Source organism: Protopterus annectens, chromosome 2.part1 (assembly GCF_019279795.1).
Source record: "Protopterus annectens isolate FY-2018-M chromosome 2.part1, PAN1.0, whole genome shotgun sequence".
NCBI classification, from domain to species: Eukaryota; Metazoa; Chordata; order Ceratodontiformes; family Protopteridae; genus Protopterus; species Protopterus annectens.
The window spans coordinates 1,916,138,400-1,916,166,134 of NC_056729.1; the positions used below are offsets into that span (position 1 = coordinate 1,916,138,400).

At 41.2% G+C, this 27,735-nt stretch overlaps 1 protein-coding gene across 1 annotated transcript in view; it reads right to left on the reverse strand.

Annotated features, from left to right (window-relative positions):
- Positions 1-27,735, reverse strand: part of LOC122794692 (E3 ubiquitin-protein ligase TRIM17-like) — a 512,331-nt gene that overhangs the window by 391,118 nt on the left and 93,478 nt on the right. Inside the window, exon 2 of the mRNA XM_044063323.1 lies at positions 24,362-24,457. Within this exon, the coding sequence (XP_043919258.1) occupies positions 24,362-24,457 (96 nt within the window). The remainder of the gene's footprint in view (positions 1-24,361; positions 24,458-27,735) is intronic.

The window sequence follows — 27,735 nt, forward strand, 5'->3', positions numbered from 1 at the left end:
ATTGGGGACCTACAGACATTGGATCCTACCCATTTGGCTTTGTTAAGAGCAGATCCTGCCTCTTAAACCTGGTTGATTTCTTTGAAACAGTCACCAAGGCCATTGATGAAGGGAAGGTGGTCCACACAGCCTACCTGGACCTCGCAAAAGCATTCAATACAATACCCCACTCAGGCATTATAGATAAGCTCACCAGCTTAAATATAAACCCCTCTGTCACTAGATGGGTTGCAAACTGGCTCAAGGACAGAACCCACATAGTTAGAATTGCTGTAGCCATGTCAGACTCCAAACCAGTTACAAGTGGCATCTCACAAGGCTCAGTCCTGGGACCTCTCTTGTTCGGTATATATTTCTCGGAGGTACAGGCCAACACGGAAGGACTGTGGCTGACCAAGTTCACAGATGACTGCAAACTAGGCACCATAATTGACTTTCCAGCCGACACAAGCATCCTACAAAAGGGCCTCATAGAAAGACAACTGGTGCCAGAGCCATGGCCTCAAGCTAAATGCCAAAAAGTGTATAGTCATCTCCTTTGGCAAAAACAAAGGGCCCACAAATGACCACATAGGTGGTAATCCATTAAGTATGGAAGAAGTAATTAGGGACCTGGGGACCCAAGTTGATAGCAATCATTAATTTGAAAACCACATGGCCAAAGTGGTTAGAAAAACATTTTATATAGCCCACCTAATCATGAAGGGATTCACATCTAGATCAAGGGAGGTCATCGTGCCTCTTTACTCATCCCTCATCAGGCTCATAATTGAGTACAATGCCCTTTTTGGGATGTACCTTACCAGACACCTGCAGCAACTGAAAAGACCCCAAAAGTACCTCACCAAGAGGATCAAAGGGCTCAAACAGAGGCCATATGCTGCCCGGTTAAAGAAACTCCAGCTCTACTCAGTGGCATACCCCCTGCTCAGAGGCGATCTGTGCCTGACGTATAAAGCCATGTCAACCCGGCATTAATGGACATGCTGCACCTCAGGAAATCCAAATCCCATCAAGCTAAGTGCACGAGAGACTTGAACCTCAGCACTGAAATAAATAGGACATGCTGGAGGGACAGATTCATAACCCAGAGGCTCCCTTCACTCTGGAATAAAATCCCAGTCCAGGTTAGGCAGAGTCCCTCATTGACTCTCTTCAAGAGGAATCTTGATGAGTGGATGGGAGATCGTAGGTTTACCCCGGGTATCACTTCTGTGTCACTGTTAGACAGAGGCACAGTATACTAACCTCAAAAAAGGGCATATTTAAATTCATTTACAATGGGTGGCAAAAGCCAAACACACTCTGGCTAGGCTTATAAATGCCCTAGGGCAGGTAGCCTATTATGAGCCTATGAACCTATGAACCTAAATTGTGGCTGGCCTGTTTAGAGATAAGTAAGCTCTTAGCATACTTGCATGTGTAGTTGGTGACACTGTATAGCTCACTGCAATAGCCTTGGTTGTGGTCACACTAACCATTTGGATAATAGGCAAATCACACAGTAGGATTCGTCACTCATTGGTAAGATCCTTACAGTAGCTGATAAAAAGGTGCATTGTGGCAGTCTTAACTGCCTTTTAGTCTGGGCAGAAGGGGCCATAGTGAATAAATCTGTGCCAGACTTTTCTGGGAGTATGTGTGTGCTTGATTTATAAAGCAAGTCCAAAGTGTGTGTGTCAGCTACTTGAGCAGGGACATGAAGCCCTGGTCGAACAGAGAGGGGGATGGAGGTTTTGGCTTGACTACTCTGCTCTGCTGAGATGTTAACTGTATAGCTGTACCAGTGGTGAGTCTTATTGGGGATCTGGAGAGATAGGGAGAAACCAGGCCCAGACTGACTGTGATCACTGTGTGCACTGAAGGGTAATTGTCCTTTATTGTGTGTCTACTTGTCATCCTCCCATTGTATACGTCCCTCACTGGCACTAGTGGTGAGGATTGAGGTTCATTGATTACCAGGCCAGTGCAGAAGCATCACACTGACAGAACATACTGGTGGATACAGCTGGCATATCACATCATGTACTATCTTTGAGCCCCTCCCAGTCTGCCAATGTCATACAGGATTATTTTACAGATTGCCCAGGTCTCTCTGACCATTCCTGTCATACTCTGGCTAGGTGAGTGTGTACTCCACACCTGTATCTGATTGCCTGACTCCTATGGCTAGCATACCTGGTGGGCCCTTGCAGCAAGACAGCAGGATATAGGTACTCATGGGGGGGATGCTGGCTCCAGCTCAGTAGCAGTGCATACATACTGAGCATGCAACTTAAGGGAATGGATACAGTACCAGATATTCATGTATCATCAGTGTGCCCCTAGGGGACTGGCATGTCACAGACACATTCTCCAAACTCTGTGGACAGCCATCACATATTGTCCACTGGTAACTGGTATGTGGGAATATACATTTGTCTGGCAAGGGGGTCTACCTCAATCAGGCACATGCACCCATTCTGCAAACATCCTGGTACTACAGATGTCAGACACCTATGAGGAGGTCACCCTATACCACATATGCACTGGTCCCTATCATTGTGTCCCTCAGATGGTCTTGAACTTCCACATGCACCTGTAGTAGCACTCACCTATTTGTTGGATATAGGCTGTATGACATGGCACTGTAACGTTGCCCATAGGGGACACCCAGCAGTCAATGGCAGTGATGTGTATGGACACATAACAACACAGTCTGTCACAGCAGTCAGGCCATTTTTGGTAGTCCTAATACCATCTCAGGTTACTAGGTTATGGACCCTGAGAAGCCATATGCCTAAGCCACATGTTAGCCCATGTGTATGCAAGGCAGCAGCTGATGCCACCATCCAAGAGGGACACAGGTGGTATCCCAAGGGTGAATGTGCTGTTAACCATGCATTTGACCAGGTTATGTCGCACTAGGTAGCTACCCTGCCTGATGTGGACAAGGTACCCATCCCACCACAGGGTAATTGTGTGTGACACACATGTAAGCTGTCTACAAGGCGAGTCCAAGTCACTCACCATGTTGAGGGTGTGTGTGGGTGGGTTAACACAGTGGAGCATGACTTGCAGTCATGCAGCAGTCCCAGCAGTGTAGAATCCATGACTGTCTTACATGCCACAGTTAGGTCACTGTTGAGGAGTATGTATGACACCAGTTAGAAGGTTGGCCTTATAGCCTATAGGTGTATGGTAGCTGTTTGATGGCCTGGTATTCCCTGGAGGGGAACCTCTTTGATGTCCACAGCTGTTGCATGTACTGTGTAATGTGAATAATGAATGGAGGATTATGCACATTAGTGGTCTTCATTGGGGGGAACACGAAAGATCAGGATCAGGGGGGCAATGTATGCTGTAATGCCAGTATATTGACAATACCCACACCTACTGTACTGATAGATGGCAGGGGTATGATGTAGGTGTTACCGGTGGATAGTGCTAGCAAAAGTGGATGTGCAGGGTCTGTACATAATGGTGGCCAATGTATGCAGCCCTGTGATGTGTTCCCTGTTCATGTCTTTCAGGTGGGATGTACCACAGATGGAACCCGCCATTCTCAGAAGCTGAGATTGTGGCAGTCATCGATGCCCTCAGACTCCACCACAGTGTACTGTTGGGAAGGAGCCAGCAAAACCTGCAGAAACTCACTGCACTGTGGGCAGAACTGGTAGTGAAAGACAACAATGTGGGCCACTGGGAACAGGAGCTACGAACAGATCTGACACTGTGCCACAGATCTGATACAAAATGCACAGCAAAGGGCTATGGCTGTGGCTAGGGACCATGCTGGCAAAGGTGGAGGGCCTGCTACTCAAGCACCACTCCCAGCCAATGAGGAGTTCCTCTCAAACCTTGGTGGAGCCACCGCCTCCCAGGAAACGATCGCTACATGTGTTGAGGAGGTGGGCGGCATAGATTCAACAGCCAAGGAGTGTCCAGGTAAGGCCCCAGTGGGCATCACATCAATTCTGTAGCATTCATAGTGGCAGCCTTTGCATACATGGATGCAGATGTCAGGTTAAACTGCATTTGTGGATGGGGTTTTGTAATGCACACTGATGCAAACCTATTGTGAATGTCATCAACAAAAAGCGACTGATACCAAATCAAACAACGGACAGGAGTCCAGTACCACAAATGAAGTGCAACAGTCGATTTTTAATAACTTAAAAAGCAGAAAAATGAGCGCTTTCATCTGAGACACAGACTTCTTCAGATGAAAGCACTGGTGCTAAAAATTTAGTTATATACATGTTTTCTAATACAATAATTACCAATCAATTCACCAATAGACCTATTGGTGAATTGATTGGTAATTATTGTATTAGAAAACATGTATATAACTAAATTTTTGGCACCAGTGCTTTCATCTGAAGAAGTCTGTGTCTCACACGAAAGCGCTCATTTTTCTGCTTTTTAAGTTATTAAAAATCGACTGTTGCACTTCATTTGTGGTACTGGACTCCTGTTCATCTATTGTGAATGTCAGCAATTTGGGTAGTATCTTAACTTGTACTGTACATGTTCATAAATGCAATATTATCCTGCAGCAATGCCACATGTGTGTGTGCTGACAATACCTCTCACACACAACTACAAAGGTCCCTCTTATATGGCTGGGGAATGGCAACCTGAAACCAGTGCAAGTGGTACTGTCCTGCTGTGGCTCACCAATACCCAAGGCATGTTAAGGGCAGCAAGTTTTCCATTCACACAAGTGTTATGCTTATCCATATTGCAATAGGTGCATGTTCACTTGTGGTGGGGTTAACTGCAGTATAATACATTGGTCATCACAGGAGCCTATTCACAGGAGCTGTAACATATTGGCACATACTTTTGTATAGATGTAGCCACTGTGCTATACAGGGGCACACTGTGTGTTAGGTGAAGGTCTATCATAAACTCGCACTACTCACATATCTAACAGGTGTATAGTAGTAGCAACATTTATTGGAATTAGCTGCACTGCATGCTGTTGAGGGCCTGTTCAGAGTGTGTCTGGTGTGGTCTGATTGTGTGTTGTGCATGTCATCATTCAGAAAGTGTGGTCTGTATAATGCTTTTGTGCCACCTCACGTGTGTGTGTGTGTGTGTGTGTGTGTGTGTGTGTGTGTGTGTGTGTGTGTGGTGTGGGGATCAGCAAACATTTAGTGCAGGTAGTAATTTACATATGTTGTCTTCCCTCACAGGTGAACATGGAGTTGGGGTTTCTCCCCCTCACAACCATACCCAGTCCGCAGCAGCCACGTGGTGTCATTGAACAGGCTAGTGTGGTGAATATGGCATCTGTGACTGTAGACACTAGCCATAGCCAAAGAGTTGGTGAGGTCCTACATAGGCAGATTGACAGGGGTGCTTGATGGAGGACTGCTGACCATCCAGCCCCTGTCAGAGATGTCACAGGAGGTGTCACCCCATGCATGCTTTGGTCCATCATGGAGGCACAGGCACCTTGTGAACAGTATACCAGATGGATGCTCGGGGTCATGAATGCAATACTTCGTGCCATGCATGATGACCTACATGGCATTAGTAATGCTGTACATTATTTTGTTGATGTCATGGATAGATGGTGGGGTGAGACATTGTCAGTGCTCAACCGTGCAATGATGTGCTTGAATATGTGGTGGTAGTAGCCGGTCAGATATGTGGATATAGGTCAGCAACAAGAGCTGAGAGCCCATGTGGCCATGCACATTCACACTCCTGTAGTGGGAGTACCACCAGCACTACTGAAGGAAGGGTGCTGTTCACACCACAATGTAGCAAGCCATGGGAACATGGTCCTGGCATTCCCATGATGTACATGGATCTAGCAGATAGCAGTCACCATCAGGAAGTATTCACTGTCAGGAAGTAGTACCACATCTGGCCTTGGGTCTGGTGGCGCCAGTGATACTCCTGGCAGAACCAGTTCCCATGTCTGTTGCCGAAGATGATGAACTGTACATCCTTCCATGTATGGTCCATGGCTGTCCAACATATCCTCGTGTAAGGCTAGCACATGACTTGACTGTGTGCATATACACACTCACACATCACTATCACATGCAGGTCACCACCAGACACACATAGCTCCTCTCTATGGCCCAGTTGAACACCACTCCTGCAGACACACACACATGATGTCAACTGTATGGCCCAGCCTAGGCCTTTGGCAACCCCACACCACACCCAGTGCATGTGATGATGCCTATGCCACATCTCTGTTATCCATACCATTGATGCAGGGACATGCTAATATGTGTCTGATGCACAGGGTGAATATAGTACAGACAATGCCAGTGTTTAGTGTAGTAATGTTATGCCATGTAAGGTGCTGTCTGCTGGCAATTGTCATGGGTACACTTCGAAGTGTATGTACCTTTCTGCCATGATGCATTATTGCTGTTAGTACTGCTGGCTAACGGTTATCACACATACCATATTCTGTTTCTGTTCCAGGTGTCTGTGTATGTACAGCCTGGGAAGCTGCTGACATTACCGAAGACGAGTATGGCGGAGTGGAAACAGTGACCTTTTTATTGCCAAGGTACAGCTGTATATGTACATGTTTACCTAGGTGTGTATGTGTGCACCAGTGTGTGAAGGACATTGGGGACAGACAGTGTAACCTTGCATGCACACCCCTTGACACAGCCAGCTAGCCTTTATACATGTCACCTGGGTGTTCCATAGGATCACAGGTTCACAAATACAGAGGATGTTACTAGAGTACTGGCCCCTTATCCCTCACAAGCCTAGCCATTACTTTATCCCCAGCAGAATCATCAGTCAGCACCTGTTGCCCCTGCCATTCCTGGACACAGGTTGAACCCAAGGGACAGTTGCTTTTTTTTCTCATCCACTCAAACTTGATGCAGTTGATGAGAGTATGCATGTCACTGTTTTTGACATGTTTAGGGAGTGTAGTCCTGACACAGGGCAACCACTGGGAGCTAAACCTGACTCTCCAGCATGTGTTTTTGCTATCTTTTGTCAGTCAGGCCTCTCTTGCCAGGAATGTGCACAGAGTTATACTCTCGTACATAGGGCAGCTGTTGCAGGGCTGAGCAGAACATTGCCATCTTGGCATGCCACAGACACCTGTGGACAACCTGACTGGTAACCAGTGGGGCAGTACTGATTACAGGCTGTCTGCTTGGAACAGGTGTTGAGGGCCATGGATGACCATTGTGGGTGTTAACATAGACTTTACAGTTTTTGCAGATGTCTGCATAGGTGCATAGCAGACAGGCCATGCTGCTAATGTATTGTTGTACTGACTGAGGACTGTTCAGAGGTAATGTCATCCTTTTATCTAGATGTGGTCCCTCTACCTATGTGGTGAACCACAAGCAAGCAATTCCTGATCACTGCCGCTACTTGTTGCCTGAATGCATCATTGCTACCATCCTGAGTACCTAGGTCTGTCATCACAGTCTGTGTGTTTATGGGGTTGGTGCTGATGTGGGAAACATTGGGGACATGTCCTTGCTGTATGGCATGCTGACACTGTTTGCATTCAGCTTGAGGCTAGGAACTTGACTCCATTCCATACCCACTGTATGGCCCATTGCAGTGTGTTAACAGCAGTTTGTGGCTCAGGCTGTACCGTATGTAGGTGGTGGCAGTTAGCATTCATGGCTATATACATGTAGGTAATTGGGGCAGCAGGTAGTCACAGGGCCTTCACATGTCTACATATTGCACACACATAGGCAACACAGATTGTGGTTGCCACCTTATCAAATGTGGACTGTGGGGCACGTCTTGTAGTAATGTGACAGTTGGCATGACATATCATACCCACGGTAAGTACAACACACAGGAATTACTTTGGTTTGCTACTATGACACCTTATTTGTGTGACATTACCTTAGCTTACACTATTTGTCATAACGTTATGGTCCTTCTGATGTGCTATAATTGCTCTATGCAATTAGTAGACAACTGTATGAAATGTTTGTTGCCCTACACTCTCGAGACCTCTTTACTGTTTCACTTGTTGTCATAGGTCACACCTTGCCAAACATGGACTGCAACCTGCAGGGTGGTACAGATGATGGCCATACCTGTGACCTCTGCATATGTCTGCAGATTGTCCAGATGTTTGACACATATTTTACTTCCATTTGTCATAACATTCTGTTTTTCTGGCAAACTGTTGGAAAATCATGACAGACTAATATTACAGATTAATGACGGATATTGCCATGTAACAATACATACCCTTTGGAAAGTGCATGTCACAGTAATATGTGAAGGTTATGCTTAATGTTTGGCCTTTGCCCCACGTCTCCATATGGCTTTAACCAGATGTCTTTCTGTGAGGGGTTGAGAGGTATGTTGGTGTCCATAACACAGACTACTACAAGAGGATACACACACACACACACACACACACACACACACACACACATACACACACACACACACACACACACACACACACACACACACACACACACCTTTTTAATAAAACATTTTTGATAAATGTGCAAAAGCAACCTTTAAAAAAAGAAAACTGCAACACCAGGAAAACATCAGTTTGGGACAAGAATGTGATATAAAAGAACTTGAGCAAGAGGGAGTGTATAAATACTTGGGAATTGATGAAGGATCAACAATAAAATATGAACAAATGCAAATAAAACTCACTAAGGAGTACTTTAGAAAACAAATGAATTCTGAAAACAGCATGCCTTTGTGTTAGGAAATGTGTACCTGTGCTTGTAAGGTGGATGACATCTGTGGGGTATGTGACTAGTCTGGCAATGAGGAGTTAACAGGGTGGAACAGGCACACAAAATGGTATAACCATTGTATAGACACAGGCAAGACAGCCACAGGGGATATGCATACAGAAATAGCTGCACTCACACACTTGGCAAAAGATTAGAACTACTACCTATCTACTTGTATGTACTACAGAGCTACAAACATTTTGCACGCACCACAGAGATTATATGTCAGGGGCATAACTCACAATCTTTAACATCAATTAATCCTGGGAATGCCTTTATGGATGTTGGGATAAACCACCCAAAATAGTGACTGTTTTCATATATTGCTCTTACAAACCTGGACAAGTGATAGGGTAACAGACTTTGCATCAGCATGATGTTTCAGACAGGTATGACGTCTGAAGCTGACATGTCTGTAACTACAGCAACTATCAGGTATTTGCCAATGATTTGTCATAAAACCCCATTGTTAGGAGACATGGACCACATGTATGTTGCAAACATCTGGACATTCTGCATACAACTGTACAAATGAGTGGTATGGCCTGTAGAGTTTAACATGGTGCATGTAAGGTGGATGACATCAACAGGATCTTTAAATGCCATGGCGAGGGGGTCAACATGTATTAAAATCATATAACCAACACACACAATAGCCACAGGGGACACACTTCACACACAAACACACACAGTAGTATTGTTGGCTGTATTGAGATTCAAACACCTCCCTTCCTATTTGTATGCATTACACTGCTGCCTGCTTATCACATGCATCATAGAGTTTACATGCCTAGAAAGTTGATCTAAGGTTGATGACATGAACAGGACCTGTAAAGTAATGCAATGGGGGGACCAGGGTGGAACAGGCCTAAAAATGGTATAGCCAACACACAAATTATCACAATTACAAGCATTGAGATTAGAATGTCTACCTATTTAGTTACATGTAGTATAGTGCCACATAGTTATTGCACATGCCACTGTGGATACAGGACTGAAAAGTGTCCAAAGGTACTTCTAAGGTGAATGACATCAGCAGGCCTTGTAAAGTAGGGAAATGGGAAGTGTACTGGGTGGGAAAGGCCTCAAATACTTTAACCTACAAACAGACACACAGTTGCCAGTACTGAAAGTAGAACACCTACCTATCTAGTTATTTGCACTATAGTGCTACATAGTTAATGCATGCACCACAGAGCTTATAGGGTTGAGTACTGCCCAAAGGTACTTCTAAGGTGAATGAGATCAGCAGGCCTTGTAAAGTAGGAGAGTGGGAAATGTACTGGGTGGGAAAAGCCTCAAAATACTAAAGGCCTCAAAATACTATAACCTACAAACAGACACACACAGTTGCTAGTACTGAAAATAGAACCCCTACCTATCCAGCTATTTGTACTATAGTGCTACATAGTTATCGCACATGCCACAGAGCTTACAGGGCTGATTTCTACCCAAAGGTACTTCTAAGGTGAATGAAATCAGCAGGCCTTGTAAAGTAGAGCAATTTGAAGTGTACTGGGTGAGAAAGGCCTCAAAATGCTTTAATCTACCAACACACACACATGCACGCACACACACACACACACACATGCACGCACACACACACACACACACACACACACACACACACACACACACACACACACACACACGCGCGGGTGAACCCCTACCCCACCAATATTACACAATGGAGCTTACTTTCAGACTGACACATGCCACTGGTTACAACTGATGTGCAATTGTCTGCAGCAGGACATCACTCTTTGCCTTTCAAGATGTCTCTCTATGATTCTCTCTCTATCTGTGTCTCCTTCTCTTTCTACCTCTCTCTCCCCCTATGTCTGCCTGTATATGATTGATACATTTGTATGTATATATATATATATATATATATATATATATATATATATATATATATATACGTGCATCACACTCAACAGTGCAGATATATCACATATGGGCCACCTACAGATAGCTGAGGGTAATTTTGTGTGATGAGGTTGGGGAGAGACAGTTAAGTGTACATAGCTGTCTGTATGCAAAGACATATATGCACAATACAGTTGTATAGTCTGATGTGGGTTTAGACATGGGCTGTAAAATTCTAAGTGTTGGATGATGCTTAGTATGACCTTCCATAGTAAGAGTGGGAGTCCATTCCAGAGATAGCTGTACTCTGATCCAGGGATTTTTGTGCTACAACCGATTGGCTGATGAAGCTATGTAAACAGTCTAGCACCTCAGTGATATACTTTCTGGGGATCTCCTTGTTGTGTGGTATCCTTATTAACTGAAAAGTAATATCCTGGTGTGGGTACAGAGTACATTGGATTGAGCAGAGGTTTCCATGATATGTGTGGTATATTCTACATAGCACTGTGATTTCCAGGTATGTCAGTGGCAGAACAGTATAGAGTAATGTGGTGAACCACTGACGGACATTTGTTTACAAGTTTATAGGAGGTTAGTAGGCTATTGGCCCTGAGACCCTTATAACCCTAGCAGACAAGAGTGTAGTCCATGTTTTGACATGTCAGCACCCAGAGACCATCCAGTTATCCAGGGTGGACTTTAAAAGGGCTATTGAGGTACTCTGCTTGACATGGACAGAGAGTGTATTCCAAAGATGGGGGAGTCGGTGGGGCACAAATCTGCCATGCCAACATGTCCTACTGATGTCACAGACCAGGTTGATGCTCCACCTACAGGTTGCTCGAGTGAAGCTTGACTTCCATATATGCAGCAGTCCCATCAAGGCAGGGTCTGGATTGCTTTGTATGCCAGACAGAAGTCACCTCTGAGGAGTCTGTATGAAAATGAGTAGAGGGACAGTGCTTTTAACCTATCTGTGTAGGGTAGGTGTTTGAGGCCCTGGATTCTCATGGTGAGGAACCTCTGTGGTCTTTCCTGTTGCTGCATGTGCTTTGTGAGGTACATGGCAAAGGGAACATTGTATTCAATAACATGGTGGCCAGAAGTCAGGTTGCTATCAACCAGGGTAGCCAAATTCCTCACTACTGATTGTGTACTTAGGACATTGTTGTTAATATGATAATATGTGAGGAAGTTACTCTTCCCAAAGGGAATGATGATGCATTTTTTGGCATTCAGCTTGAGGTCATGTTTCTGGCACCAGTCATTTGTTTGGGTGAGACCCTCTTGGATGATGTCCACATCACTTGGGGAATTGATGGCTGTGCCCAACTTGCAGTCATCTGCAAAGTTGGCCAGCCATAACCACTGGTTTTGGCATGCACCTCAGAGAAGTATACCCTGTATAACAGAGAGCCCCAAGACCGATCCCTGGGATATGCCACTCGTTATGTGTCTACTGCTTGAGTTGACTACCCCTATTATGATTAGGTGAGTTCTATCAGTGAGCCTGTTTGCTACCCATCTGGTAACACATGGATTGATGCCTAGTTGACAGAGTTTATCTGCTATGGCTAAGTGGGGAATAGTGTCAAAGGTGGGTGGTGTGCACCATCTTGCCCTCATCCATGGCTTTGGTGACTGTCTCAAAGGAGTCAACCAGCTTTAACAGACATGCCACCCCTTGACAAAGCCAGACTGTGTGGGATCAAGTATTTGGAGTTTGCCAATGTCCCTGTTAATGAGTTCCATGACAATCCATTCCATGGCCTATCAGATCAGGCTAGTTAGGCTGATGGGTCTATAATTTCCTGGATCAGTGGAAGCACCACCTTTGTGTAAAGGGATGACAGTAGCTGTCCTCCACTCAGCTGGGACTAAGCCAGTACTCAGGCTTTAGTTGAATAGGGTGCCTAATGGTGCTGCAAGTGCATGCCTGAGTTCATGTAGGATGCAGCCTGGGATGTTGTTGGGACTCATGGAGGCTGTCTTTTTTGCCTTTGAGAGGGCAGTGATGACCTTTTTCCTAGAGATAAGGGGTGGGGGGCAGGCAATGGGGATGTCCTGATTTACTGATCGGGTGGCAGAGGGGAGAAGTTTTTGCCGAATCTGTCAGCCAGTAGATTGGCTATATCTACAGGATTTGTGTATGTAGTGTCCTTGGCCACCAGTTCTGAACAGATCTGGGAGCTTCCATTGAGGCTGCAGACATATGTTAAGAAGGCTTTATGATTGTCTCTAGTAGATGTGGCCAATTTGGACTCAAAGTTGGCTTTAGAGGATTTCCCTAGTGCTCTTATTTGGTTGTTCAGGCTAAGGATAGATTGCTTCTAGTTGTGCACCTGCTCCTTCTTAGTCCTGGATACCAATGTTATCCTTTTGTTATATAGTTTATTTATTGCAGATGTCCACAAGACAGGTTTACTCTTCCTTGTGGCGGATGATTTTGTCCTGTCAGGTATTCCTGATTCCATACATCTATATAAATGCTCATATAGTACTTTGGTGTACATTTGGATATTGGTGCCTGTTCCTCCAGTGAGGGAGTGGGCTGTGCAGCTGTTCATACTGGGTCTACATTACATTATCAAAGTTTCAAAACTTCAAATCTGATATGGTCCACACCATATAATCGATGTCTTGAAACATCGAAAATGTAATAAAACACAACAACCTACAAAAACACACCATTTAAATGCTCTAAGCAGGGGGCCAAGCCCCCCTGCACGCCCTACATGGGGGATTTCACCACCCACACCCCCTGCTACTTAAATATACCAACTCAGAGATCGCACTGCAGTGCAGAAAAGGAAAATCTTCCCTTTCCGTGCTGTGCAGAGATCTCCGTTAAAAGATTCAAAGTTTCAAGATTTCGATCATATGGTGTCGATCATATCAGATTCCAAGAAGTCTTTGTATTTGGAAGATGAAAAGCACTTAATTAAACTTGTTTTTACTTGGCTGGAATTTTTTATTAAATCGCTATTACAATTTTACAACTTGGCGACTTGTAATTCCTAACTGAACTGGAAATAAAACTGTCTGAAGAGAAGGATACTATTTGGATTGTTTGTTGCAGCTATATTCTTACAATTTTGAGTTTGTGATTTGCTTCTTGGCATATCAGATTCCAAGTTTTGAAACTTCAGTCTTCTGATATAGACCCGTTTATACCATCACCAGGTGGTTATAATCAGCTTTGGAGAATTTTTTTTTTTTGCCATAGCTAGAGGGGGAGTCAGGGGAAATGGTGACATCGAAAGTGACCACTTTTTTTCAGATCTTGCCAGAGAATACGATACTGTGTGGGTGCTTCAGTGGTTTATCATGTTGGTTACTACCAAGTCCAAGATATGTATCACATCATTTGGGGGTATCAGGTAGCTGTCTCAAGGCATTTGCATTGATAACATGGACGAATCACTGTGCATTTCTGTTCTGTCATGAGCAGATTTTCCAGTCAATGGTTGGGTAATTAAAGTCAACCAGGATCAAGGTGAGGGTTGAATCTTGGTAGATTTGTAGAGGTCCAGATAGGTGAAGTGGGCATCTTGGGTCAAATATATGGGCCTGTAGCTACCTATAATTAGAATAGGGGTCTTGTCAACAGTTAACTGCACCTGGAGTGTCCCATGTGTGTCATACTGTTTGACCAGCCTGGAGAAGTGCTGCCCTTTTCCTGACGGTTTTAACCATGCATATACATAGCACATTGAACCCTGCATATTATGGACATGCAACAAGTTATCAAGTTGATTGGGGCAGCCCTAGGAAAATGTTCTCTGCTGCTATTAATGTACAAACATATATGTTACTGCATTTCTATGGGAACACAGGTTTATTGGGGGGAGGGGGGCATACCTCTCAACTGTACACATTTCCACAGACTATTCAGATGTTTGCTTTATATTTTGGTTCCATTAGAATAGCATTGTGATTGTCTTGGGGAATACTGGCATATCACTAAAGACCGAAGGCTAGAAAGTAATGACAGACATTTGAGCTTCTGACTTCTTACTCTTCAGAGACTTAATGCAACTGCAAGAGCTACTGTGATATCACTGTGTAAGTTTGAAGAGGAATATATCTTCATTGTCCATATTTGTGGGCCCTTTGCCACACATTTCTTTATGGCTTTGTACAGCTGACTTGCTGTGAGAGGCTGAGAGGTGTGTTTGGGACTCCCAACATTGACATCCCTGCATGTGACCTATAACCCCACAGTTTGTTATACTGCAATGAGTTTTGTTACCATGGGGACTACTGCATATTCTGGGGAATCCAGTATTTTACGGACATTTACTGTTGTCCACATAGCTGTCCGTTGTCTGCTGCTATCTCGGTAGGTCACCCCATTCCCTTGCATACATACAGCAATACCATAGATATGCTACCATAGTGTACTACTCCATTCATTTGTTGTTAAGAAGAGTGACTTACCTTGTGCTTGCAGCAGTTGTGAGGACAGTGCTGCAGGGCTAACTGTGTCAGATGCATTCAGTGCACAGCCTATACATATTAAGGTACAGGTAGTGTGATTTGTATGTCATCCTTTTTACTGTGTGTGTGAGTCAGAGAGAGGTGTCAGTCCTTGGGTCCCCAGGGTGTCAGTGTATGTGCTAAGAGTTCCCTCTTTGCCAAGTACAGGGCTTACTGGGCACACCTACATCTGCCTACAGGGACATGCTCAGGGGGTTCTTCCTCTGAGTCCCCCTGTGCCTGTGGAGACTTTGGCAATTGTAGGGGACTTTGTGTCCCTTCCCTGTGATGTTCCTGTCACAGCTGTTTCCTCAGGATCATATTGTGCAGCATGTCAGATGCTATGCTCATGTGCACATGGGGCTGGAAAGTACTGCAGGGGACCACCTGATGTGTCAAAGCAGCAGAACCATGACTTGAGCAGCCCAAACACACAGTCTATGATGTTCCTAGTTTGTGCGTGTGCCTCATTATGGCATTCTTTAGTGTGTGTGTGTGTGTGTGTGTGTGTGTGTGTGTGTGTGTGTGTGTGTGTGTGTGTGTGTGTATGCATCTCTGATGGGTATCATCATCCATGGTTCCAGTGCGTAGCCAGCATCCCCCACTAGATGCCCATATGGAATGTACCCCCTGGCAAATGCCTGGTACAGCTGTGATGCAAGCCAGATGTGGGAGTTATGGTAACTGCCAGGGCTGCCAGGACACACATTGATGATAATGGTCTGGGCATTGTGCACAACCTGTCAGTTGATGGAGTGATACCCTTTGCAGTTGATGTAGACTCTACCCTCCTCACTAGGTGGTGCTTTGATGTGGACATTAGTGCAGTCTATGGCACCCAGTACCTTTGGGTAGTGTATTACATGGTGGAAGAGACACATATTGGTGGTCCTCTCCTTAGGGGTGCTGGGGAAATAAATGTACTCACTGGCATGTCTTAGCATGACTTCCAAGAACTGGATATCCCGGATACAGATGCCTGTGAGACCCCCATGATGTCCCCAGTAGGTCTTTGGAAAGTACCTGTAGCTAGTATTCTTAAGCCTACACATACCTTTGTTTCCACTGGGATGGGTTCCCCTCTGTTGGCTCTGGGTCTGAGGTGAAGGCGGCAGAGCTCAGTGAGTTGCTGAAGCATGTCCCTCTCCACCCTGTAGCTCTCTACTATCTCCAGCTCATGTAGCCCCTGAAAGGTTACCCTGCCACTGAACATTCTTCTAATCCTCAGTCTGGGCCAGTGTCAGCATCATCCTCATCACTGCCCTCAGTCTGTAGCATGTAGAGATGTAGCAAAGCAGAAGCAGCCCCTATCATTTTGTCAGTTAAAATTCCCAAGTGTGTACTCCAATGGTACAGAGTATGTGGGAAAAGTCAGATTGAAGGGTGTCTGCATACTTTATACTAGTATACTGCAGATGCAGCTTGTGTGATTGGCTGACTATGATACATTCCACCTGCCAGCTACATTACTGAGGGGGATAAATGGGCCAGTGTGAGTGCCAGAAGGTTTATTATTAATTTATAGTTGATTACCTTTTGTAAGGTGTTTCTGTTTATTTATTTTTTTCTATTTCCTGTAGTTTTAAGCCCCTCACCACACAGTGCAAACCTGCTGCTTCATGGTAAACACTTGTAAGCAGATTTGATCTTCCCCTGTACATGAGCACACTTAGCTTTTCTCAAACCAGCTAAGTCCTGCTGTGCAGCCTCAGAAGCACCCCCTTGCTTACCTGTGCATAGCTGATTGCAAACAGAAGCCACTGACCTCCAATGTCCTTACACAAAACATTACACACCCCCTTTTCATGTCAGTTGCCTCTTCTGCCTACACTGCTACATTCTAGCCCTTACACAATTATGTGCCTCCGGACATGGTGGCCCATTTTGCTATTCAATAAATTTACCTCATTTAGATACACCTGATTGTGTATACCCTAGTTAATGCATTACACCCGAGCCTATGACCTTAGCAACCACTATAACCTGCCATTGTATGAGTTTGCTGGCCAGTATAATGGGAAAATTAATTTTACCTTTAATACTCCCCTTTTACTATTTTAATTTTATTTTTTGCAAGATCGCATATTTGTGCTCTGCTTAAACTATGTGCTAAAAAAACTTTTGATTTTCCACATTTTGCATCACTTTTACAGGCCATTGGCATCTATAATGCACCTAAAACATGTTTTACTTTTAGTTGTCACAGCCCCGTTTTTTTATTTTGCAGTCCGGTACACGGTTACTAACTGCATACATTTTTCCTGCAGACACGGGTCCTACAAAGATTCCTGTCTGCTTCCTGGATTGGTAAATCACCTCATTTGCATGTTTTTCACCAGCAAATGAGGTGATTTACATGTCGTAATTGCATTCATGTCAGCATAGTGCTGGCAAGCTCGTGCATGTTCCCAGCCTTCTTTCCTGGATCATTCCACGTCTTAACTCCATGTTCAGGCCGCACCACTATGCCTGCATGGAGAATAGCTCTGTGTAGGCTTTACTGAATTACCCCCAAATTTTTGAGTTTCTAATACCATTATGGGAATGGACCCCATTCCTAAGTCAAAGTATGATTAAAGATTATGAAAATAGTATTGTTTCAATCTCTTATGTCAGCCAGAAGTGCTTTATGCAGCACTCGTAATGTGCCCAATAATGACTCCTTCTGCAATTTGTACAGAGTCACATGTATCAGTATTATATCTAAGTATGACTGTAGATTCTGACTACTATTGGAACTGTCTGGTTGTCTTTCTTCCAGATTGCTCTGTCTTGAAATCCTGATATTTTATGACTTTGTGTCTTTTTGTATCCTTTTTTTTAATTTCTCCAACTCTTTTGCGATTCTAATACCATGACAGGAATGGACACCATTCCTAAGTCAGAATACAATTTAAGTTCAAGAAATTAGTATTGTTTCAGTCTTTGATGTCAGCCAGAAATGCTCTTTTCAGCAGCTGCAATGTGCCCAGTAATGACTCCTTCTGCAACTTATTTGGATTTACGTAACATAGGTAAATACAATTGTAGATTATTTTTTTATAAGACCCATTGCTCCTACTTTTATTGGAACAGTCTAGGTATCTTTCTTACACATTTCTCTTAGTTCTACCTGCATATTCTTATATTTTATGACTGTGTTTCTCTGTATGCAAAACACTGTAGTCACTGGGTGTGGTGATTTCAATGATCATTGCTACTTTTGTCTTTTTTTCATGGACCACTATAGCCATTTTTGTAGCATCTATCCTTTGAACTGTTGGTAATGGGTAATTCCATGTGATGTAGACTTCATCAATTTCTATAATGCTTTGTGTCTCATGTTTCCAGTGCTTTTCAGCCACTTCAGTAACATAATGTTTGCACAATCCCCAGTGCAGCAGTCTTGACACATTATTATGCCTTTCAACATACAGTCCTTCTGCCATTAGTATGTCACAACCAGCAACGAGGTGTGCAACTCTTTCCATTTCTGTTTTACACAACCCACATTTGTCTGTTTCTCCCACATGTTCAATGGACTTTGTAAACCGACGTGTATGCAGCCCACTGTCTTGGGCCACCAATATTAACCTTTCATTTCTTGGTTTGAATTTGGCTCTCCTTAGCCATTACTGTGTTCAGTCCTGATCAAGATGAGGTTCTTCTGGAATTTTTCTATGCTTGCAGCTATATTTATGCATTTTCCACATTTCTTGCCTTGCCATCTTGTCCTTCACCTTATATTTATTCTTTTGTTTTTTTTTTTGTTTTTTTTTTTTTGGCGCATTCAGTTGTTGCCTGATTTTTATCTACTTCTGGTTTGATTTCCATTCCTGCTTGATGCTGATATGCTTCTGCTAGATTAAGCAGAAAAGTAATCTTAGACTTATTCTCCTCATGTTTCAAAACTTTCACTACATTTGGGTCTTGTGAGGTCAGCAGATATGTGTGAAGTCTCACGATTGCAGATCTATACATGTAATCAGTTTCAAGGAGGCCCATCCCTCCTTCAGAACTTGGAATATATAATCTTGGTATGCACTGATTTTTATAAATCATTTGATAAGCATGAAGCATCCTTCTTGTTTTACTATCTATATACAGGGCCAGTCACTCACTCCAAAACTGTAATTTAGGATAATAAGACCAAATTGGTTTATAGCTTAGATTTTGTTCCTAGATGTTAGCTCTGGTTTCAGGATTAATTTAAGCCTTCTAAAGTATTCCTTACTAAGTTTTATTTACATTTGTTCATGTTTTATTGCTGATCCTTCATCAGTTCCCAAATATTTATACACTCCTTCTTGCTCATTTTCGTTTATATCACATTCTTGTCCCAAACTGATGTTTTCCTGTTGCTGCAGTTTTCCTGCTTTAAACGCTGTTTTTACACATTTATCAAGACCAAATGACATTCTTATATCATTTGAAAAAGTTTTGACAACTTGCAGTTGTGCTTTCAGTTCCTTATCTGATGCATTATACGGTTTTAATTCATTGACAAAGAGAAGATGAGAAGTCTTTACACATTGTTGTTTTCTAGGTGCCAAATTATAGCCATGGCCAAAGCTGTTAAGTAGACAGCTTAATGGGTTAAGGGCAAGACAGAATAGCAGCAGTGACAGAGAGTCACCCTGGAATATCCCCCTTTAAATTTATATCCCTGGGACAATAATTTGTCCTTTATCATGGCTGAAGTGGTCTGCCACTGTTTCTTGGTCACTGTAATGTAGTCAATCAGTGTAGGGTGTATCTTATAAATTTTTAAGCGCTGCTCTTTTATCCATGAAATATGGGTTACTATCAAATGCTTTTTTGTAGTCAATCCATGCCATACTTAGATTGTTTTCCCCTTTTTGCAGTTCTCCACTATGACTTTATTTAACAATAAATGATCCTTTCTTCCATATGACTTTCTTTTATTACCCTTTTGTTCTACTGCCATAATTAAGTTTTCATCTAAATGACTATAAATTCTGTCAGCATCATTTCCCGTGTATAGTTTATACATCATTGGAAGGCAAGTTATTGGTCTGTAATTTTTAGCTACCACTTGAAGATTCTCTCTTAAGTAGGAGCATTGTTTTTCCTTTTGTTAGTGAGGCTGGTGTCTGTTCAGGGTGCGCATATAAATAGTTCTTACTAACGGCTAAATCTTTGTGCAAATATGTTAATACTTTTAACCAAAAGTTAGGTACTGCATCTGGGCCTGGGGTTTTCCAATGAGAGTCTTTTCTTAACTTTGCTTCAATCTCTCTGGCTGTTACTTCATCCCATTTCATACCCTGTACCTTTAAACTTCTTATTCTTTCTTTTACTTCTTCTGTCCTTTTAACATCTTTATTATGTTCAACAGGATCTTCATAGATACTTCTCCACAATGTATCTACTTCCTCTTTTTTTGGCGGTCTATCAATTCCTTTTACCTTGTTTTTGAATTGTCTACAAAACTTTTGGGATCATCATTAAATTGGTTATTTTGTACTTCTCCTTTATATTTATGTGCGTATCTTCTAAGTTTTTCTGCCTGTGCTGAGAGTTTTAGTTTGTTACTTGCGATAGTGCATGATAAATCCTGGTCTGTTATAATTCTGCGCATTGCTTTTGTCACATCTATTTTTCTTAGTATTTTTATTGATTTGTTCCCTCTTTTATACTATTCTGACAGTGACACTTCTTGTCTTAATTGCTTTATAGTTTTCTCTGTTCGATATGACAGTATTTGATTTCTCACCTTCCTTTCCCAAACTACCATGTGTTCTTGCAGTAGGACTTTATCAGTTATTAATTTAGCTGCACAGTAATATATCCTGTTTACTTCTCTTATATCGCATGGGTCTGTATGGACAGTCCTAGTTACTATGTTCATTTGTTTTATCAAACTTCTGATTTTTGAGGTTTGATCTTCTGCAGTCTATTTCTTTCATTGATCTTAATATGTCTAGCTATCTCTATTAAATCAGGCAACTCTTCTCTTATTTCATTTTCTTCTAAACTCAGGGCACATTTTTTATTTTCCATTTCCTGCTGGCATTCTTTTGAAAGTTCTGTAGCATCCTCCTGTCGCACATTCTCTTCAATTTCATCCTGTGCCATCTGTTGCTCTGTTATATGGGAACTTACTGGCCTATCACTCCTCAACATTGACTTTGTCAGAGGTGCCACAGTTTCCTGTTCCTTCCCTTGCAGTACAGCTTCAAGGGAACATTTATACTGGTTTCCTGTGGAAGACTCCAACATATCTTCATATGCACCTGACCAATTGCTTCTCATTCCACTGGTATCCCCTTAATTTGGATATCCATTGCTCTATCCTGTTGTGGTGCTTTCTGAATTAGATTTTCTGCAGTGAATCCTTCACTTTGCAGGTTCTCCATAACCACAGATTCTATTTCTTTAACTTCTTCATTACTAATCTCCCTTTCTACTTTTCCTCTGTCTTATTTTTTGTATTGTACAGTTTTCCATGTCTGGATTCCTTTGCCTGTATTTCTCTTTGAATATTTTTGGTGCTGTTCTTTTTGTATTGGTTAGTTTTGCTTTCTCCTTTGTATAAATATTACACCACATTAAATCTCTTTTTCTTTCCCATGTCCATATTTCTTCTTCAGATGTCCCCTGATCTTCATGTATCTCCTTACTTTTTGGACTCGCCCCATCATGCTGTGATGTAACCTGTGTTAGACCTTCTACACCAAATCCTTCACTTCACAGGCACTCCATAACTTCACCTTCTATTTTTTCAGCTTCTACTTTACTAATCTTCTTTTCTACATATCCTATTTGTGAAATTATTTTCTTTATTGTGAAATTTTCCATATCTGGATGCCTTTCCCTGCATTTCTCTTTGAATATCTTTAGAACTGCTTTCTTTATATTGATTAATCTGTCTTTCTCCTTTGCATAAATATTGCATCATTTCAAATCTCTCTTTCTTTCCCATATGCATATTTCTTTTTTATACTTTTCAAAAAGCTCTAGGTTTTGTTGTTTATATTTTTGCACTTCTTCTTTTTCCAAACAGATCAATGTTTCTTGATCTATATACTGTTTTTCACAAATCTTTGTATTAATGAATGCACATTTTTATTTGAAGCTTCTGACAGTTTTTCTTGTGGAAGTATTTTTCTTTTCTCTAATTTCTCTCTAAATCATTAGGTATATCTTGTGTCTGGAAATCCTGGGCTTTTTACATAATAGTAACAATACATAATTTCTTTCTTATCCTCAATAGTCCACTCTGTCATCTATATGGGTCTTCTTTGGATTATCAGTTTTTGTTACTTTTGTGGACTACTTCTTCCTCTACAACAGGATGGGCATCCTACCGCTGGGCCTGGCTTGGCCCCATTGTAGGAATGTTTCCATATTTTGAGGATTCTACACTGTCATATTTTCCAGTCCTGGCACCAGTGTGCCTATTAGGATTGTGCACTTTGTTATCCTGGGTCTTGTGCACCCAGTTATCTTTTTTTAATTTTTGACCTACTTCTGTCCATGATATATGCTATATAAATACAGTCTATATATCCGTGTCACCTTAGTGAGGTTTTGTAAAAAACAAGGTCCACCTCATGAAGGTACTCACCAAGACTTGAGGATGAATTCAGTTTCAGCACTATTACTCTCCCTTGCTTGCTGACTTTTCATCTCTCCATTCAGACTCCTGGATAGCTTGTTTTTTTGTAATTTCTCCAAATCTTTTGGGTTTTTAATACCATGACAGGAATGGACCCCATTCCTAAGTCAAAGTATGATTAAAGTTCATGAAATTAGCATTGCTTCACTTTTTGATGTCAGACAAAAGTGCTCTTCACAGCACCCGCAATGTGCCAAGTAATGACTTCTTCTGCAATTCGTATGGAGTTACATGAATTGGTAGCATATGATTGTAGACTTCTTTTTTATAAGACCCGTTGTTCCTACTGCTATTGGAACTATTTGGGTATCTTTCTTCCACATTGCTCTCATTTCTGCTTGCAAATCCTGATATTTTATGACTTTGTGTTTCTCCGTACACAGGACACTGTAGTTACTGAGTGTGGCAATTTTGATCATCAAAGCTACTTTTGTCTTTTTTTCTTGGACCACTATATCTGGTTTTCTAGCATCTTTCTTTTGAACTGTTGGCAATGGATAATGCCATGTGATGTAGACTTCATCATTTTCTATGATGTTTTGTGGCTCATGTTTCTAGTGTTTTTCAGCCACTTTAGTATCATAATGTTGGCACTATCCCTGGTGCAACACTCTTACTACATTATTATGCTTTTCAGTTTACAGTATACTGCAACCAGCAATGAGGTCTGCAACTGTTTCCAATTCTGTTTTATAAAACCTACATTTGTCTGTTTCTCCCACATGTTTAATGGAGTTTGTAAACTAATGTGTATGTAGCCCACTATCTTGTGCCACCAATATTAATCTTTCATCTCTTGGTTTGAATTCGCCTCTCCTTAACCATTCCTGCATTCATTTAGATCAGCGTGAGGTTTTTCCAGAAGTTGTCTGTACTTGCAGCTATATTTATGCATTTTCCACATTTCTTGCCTCCTCATGTGGCCCTTCACCTTATATTCTTTCTTTTGTTTATTGGCACATTCAGCTGCTGCCTATTTTTTATTCAGTTATGGTTTGATTTCCATTCCTGCTTGACACCAATGTGCTTCTGCTAGCCTAAGCAGGGAATTCATCCTAAGTAGGGCAGTACAGGTGGTCACATGATACAATAGGTGTTGGGGATAATGTTTGGGAAGGAATATAATAGTTTTAACCTTATTGTATATGTTATGATTTCGTATTTATTTTATGTCTCTGTTTTTGTGCCAGCCATATAATTGCCAGTAGATTTTAATGACTATCCTTTCTGTTTCCAAGAATACTTTGTCAGTTAATTTTACATATACCTAATCATCTCCTGAGGACAGTATTGGAATTATCAAAAGAGATCTTGATTTAATGTTTCATCCAAAAGGTAATAAATATAATCAGCAAAGCATCCATCATATATTTTTTATTTTCCACTATTGCATATATGAGTTCAGTCCTTTCCAGAAAAAAAAATAAAAGAATGTGCACCGTTCTTATTCATAGGTATATATGTTAGCAAGTGTAGTAAGCTGAGAGTATGAATATAAATCAGATCAATAGCCCGAGTGGTGCACTCCACATGCAAGATGATGGTGATTTTGAATCATGATACAGATAGGCTTAAAGTATCAAATATTCCAGAGACTCTGAGATATGTACAACTAAATGATGCTAACATTTTCCATTCATGTGTCTTCTAGAAAAAAGTAGTAATAACTTACCTTAAAATGTTCCATTTCTTCTTGTTCTTTGCTGATAGAGGTTACAGCCATTACAATCTTGTCATTTAGAGTCTGATGTAACTGATGAAGGTGATCCTTTAAATCAAAAATCAGTCCATGATTTTAAATTCTAGATCAGTTTCCATCATTACAACAGTGTATGAAATTATATAGTTAGACATTTATACTGCACTGTTATTTTGTGATAAACATTATTTTCATTATGTTGTACTGTTGTCTGCTCTGGGTATCTGACATTTATATCAAAACCAGTAGTCCATTGTTTCATTGTTGCCACATAAGAAAAATCAAGCTTGATAAAATCTTTAGTAATATAGACACATGTTTTGCATTCCCCATTGTTCATCTGGTTCACTCTAATTCTTCATGAAAATAATTTAATGCCAACTTCTATTTGATTTACAAGAAAAAGTGGCACAGGTGAGCGTTTAGTAATGCAGGTGCCTACGTGATGTCACCTGTTATAACCTGCAGCATATTAACTAATTGAAAGGAGACATTTACAGGTTTAATTAATAACAATTAAGAAACTGGCGTTTACAAAATGTTTGGACATACCAGTACAAGGACAAGTACTAGGCTAGCTGCCCTTGTGGGCTATTTTAAGCCTAGCCAATCTCCCCTGGTTAGAATCAAACCCTGTACCTCTTGCTGATAAGGCAAAACAACTTAACCATTATGTCAACACCCAAACTAAATTCATCATCCACACCTTTATTACCCACAATGTACAATCCTGATATGTTAGTGTGGAATGTTGTATTGTAACAATTCAATAAAAACAGAAAAGTACATCCCCATGCATGTCTGAGAGTTACAGGGAATTTTTATGCAATGCTTATATGAAGACATGGTGTAAGGGTACCTTAAATCATATCTATTTGTATTCCTTCCATAAAGTATTCTTTTCATCATTACTTGCATGGCTTAACTGCTTGTCTAAGCAAACACAAGTTCTCTGTTTTCACTGTAACATGAAGTTATTGTCACTGAATATGAAATGAACCATTTCTGTATGCATTTAACTCCATCTTTGTACCTGGTATAAGCATATTTTAAACCAGCTCAACACCTGCATACATAATTCCAGCATGTCAAAGGGTCGTTTTTTGTTTTTCCTTATATTTGTGCACTACTAGTGAAAGTTAAGGCTAAAAAAATATTGTTGGGCCATTTTACCTACCAAATGAATTCAGAAAAGAAAACTTTATACATTTAATTGACTTTAACTGTTCCACTCTAAAAGTGTTACTAAAGTAAAAGCAGTAGCTCAAACAATCAGCCTGAAAAGTGATATCTGTCCAACACATTCATATTTTAAAGCATTCAGCTGTAAAACAACTTACTTCATATTGAGAACAAATGTTCAAACCATCCTTTGTTGAAAAATAGAAAACATCACAAAAGCTGAAAGGGAATACGTAATTATTCTCAAAATTGGTCAATAACAGTGGGCAATAATCTATTTTATTGGACATCCTTTTACAGTAAGTGTTCTTACACAGTACTGACAACGGTCCGTACTAATTTCATGAATGAAATGGACATGAAATTCTATATTAAATCATAAAAAATAATAACAAAACTAGTAAATAACTATATAAAAAAGGTTGATATAATACAACACTGAGTTTCACAAAATAACATTTTTTGCAGTGATGTAAGGACCTGAAACACTATTAGCCCATACTCCTATATCTCTAAGATAATGTCTATAATTGTATAGTACTTGGGGTAAGGGCAAACTTATTCACTTCCCACCAGTCTATAATCTCACTCTTAACGTTGCATGATTTCTGAGCTATATGATAGTCAGTTAAACCTCACTGACTAATCGTATTTCACATGCAGTTCTTAAGATCACAGGATTATAGGAATTACAAGGCATGTGAGTCGCAAGAGCACATCTGCCTTGACAAATACCATGGCCAGCATGTACCCCTGTTTCCAGGAGTGCAAAATATGTCAGTCTAGGGATGGTGTTATTAAAACCTTGTATCTCATTGCTAGTTGTACTTTGTGGTCATTTTGGTTCATGTATTCTCCATAAGAAAACATTTTTTTAAAGTATTTTGTTGATAAGTGGTTAGGATTGCTGATGTGGGGGTGGTATTGGAGTGCAGTAGCACCAATGATAGCCACAATACTAAGTCCTAGACTGCTGAACCTTGGGGTTTAATATAATATTCTCTTACCCCAGACAGGGAGTGATGTTATCTGAAATCCTGATAGGCTTGTGGTACTCAGAAGATAGAGATGTATAATCTCAGCCTATGCCCCAGAACAGAGATTTGATAGGTAGGAAAAGATTGTAGGCAGACATCAGTTAAAAGGAGTACAAGATGAAGAAGCACAGCATTAATTGGTGGTGATAACTGGATACCTGAATGCTCATGTTGGAACAGACAGAACAGAATATAAGGACTGGCTGATTTCACATGAGTGGAGCAACAGGAATAAAACAGGAGATGTCATTCTAGATTTCTGTCAGGCAAATGGCATGATGGTGACTGTGAAGATATGTGAAGGCTGCCAGCCTAGCTAGATAGAATTTTGTAGATAATTATGTCAATTGTAAATATTAATATAAGCCACAGGCTTGTTCTCTTAAATGGAAGACAATTGTGTTAAATGCTGAACGTCAAAAATGTAACAACAGTGCACACTGCTGGAAGAAAGCTGATAAGTCAAGCCTTGTATGACTGTTTGATCTCAAACTTGGAGCCATGGTGTCTGAACCAACAGATTCTTTCTATTGTTTTGAGACCAGAGTTAATTGCAAAATATTACATATACAATGTGTTTAATTACTGTGGTTTCCTGACCAGATGCAAGATCAAAGCTATGTTAAACTTTGGGTTTCTGTTAGCCTGGGAAACCAGAAAATTGTTAGGAATGATGTAATCTAAAATCAGCCAGCAGGATTTATTATCAATTTAAAGGACTTTCTCAGAGACAGAGAGAGAGAGAGAGAGAGAGAGAGAGAGACCATTTTGGATTTTTTCTAAAGCTGACAGCAACTCAGCAGTACTCTGCATTTGCTCTATATGTAAGTGTATTTAGAACTGTGATTGCTCTTAGATATAGATAGAAAATAGTAAGTTTAGCCTAGCTGTTTTCTGTATTGATGTCAGAATTATTCTACTGTATTATTTTAAGCATTTTCCTGTGATTTCTGAACTCTTGATTAGCACTGTGTTGAATTGAGAAGATTTGTCTTGTGTTTTTATTATTTATTATTATTAAATATTTTTAAACCTTTCAACCGTGGCTGTTTTGTGTAGATATAATTTAAGCTCTGGGGTACATTGCATGTATAAAGTGACACTGTACAAAGCCACTCCAAATAAGCC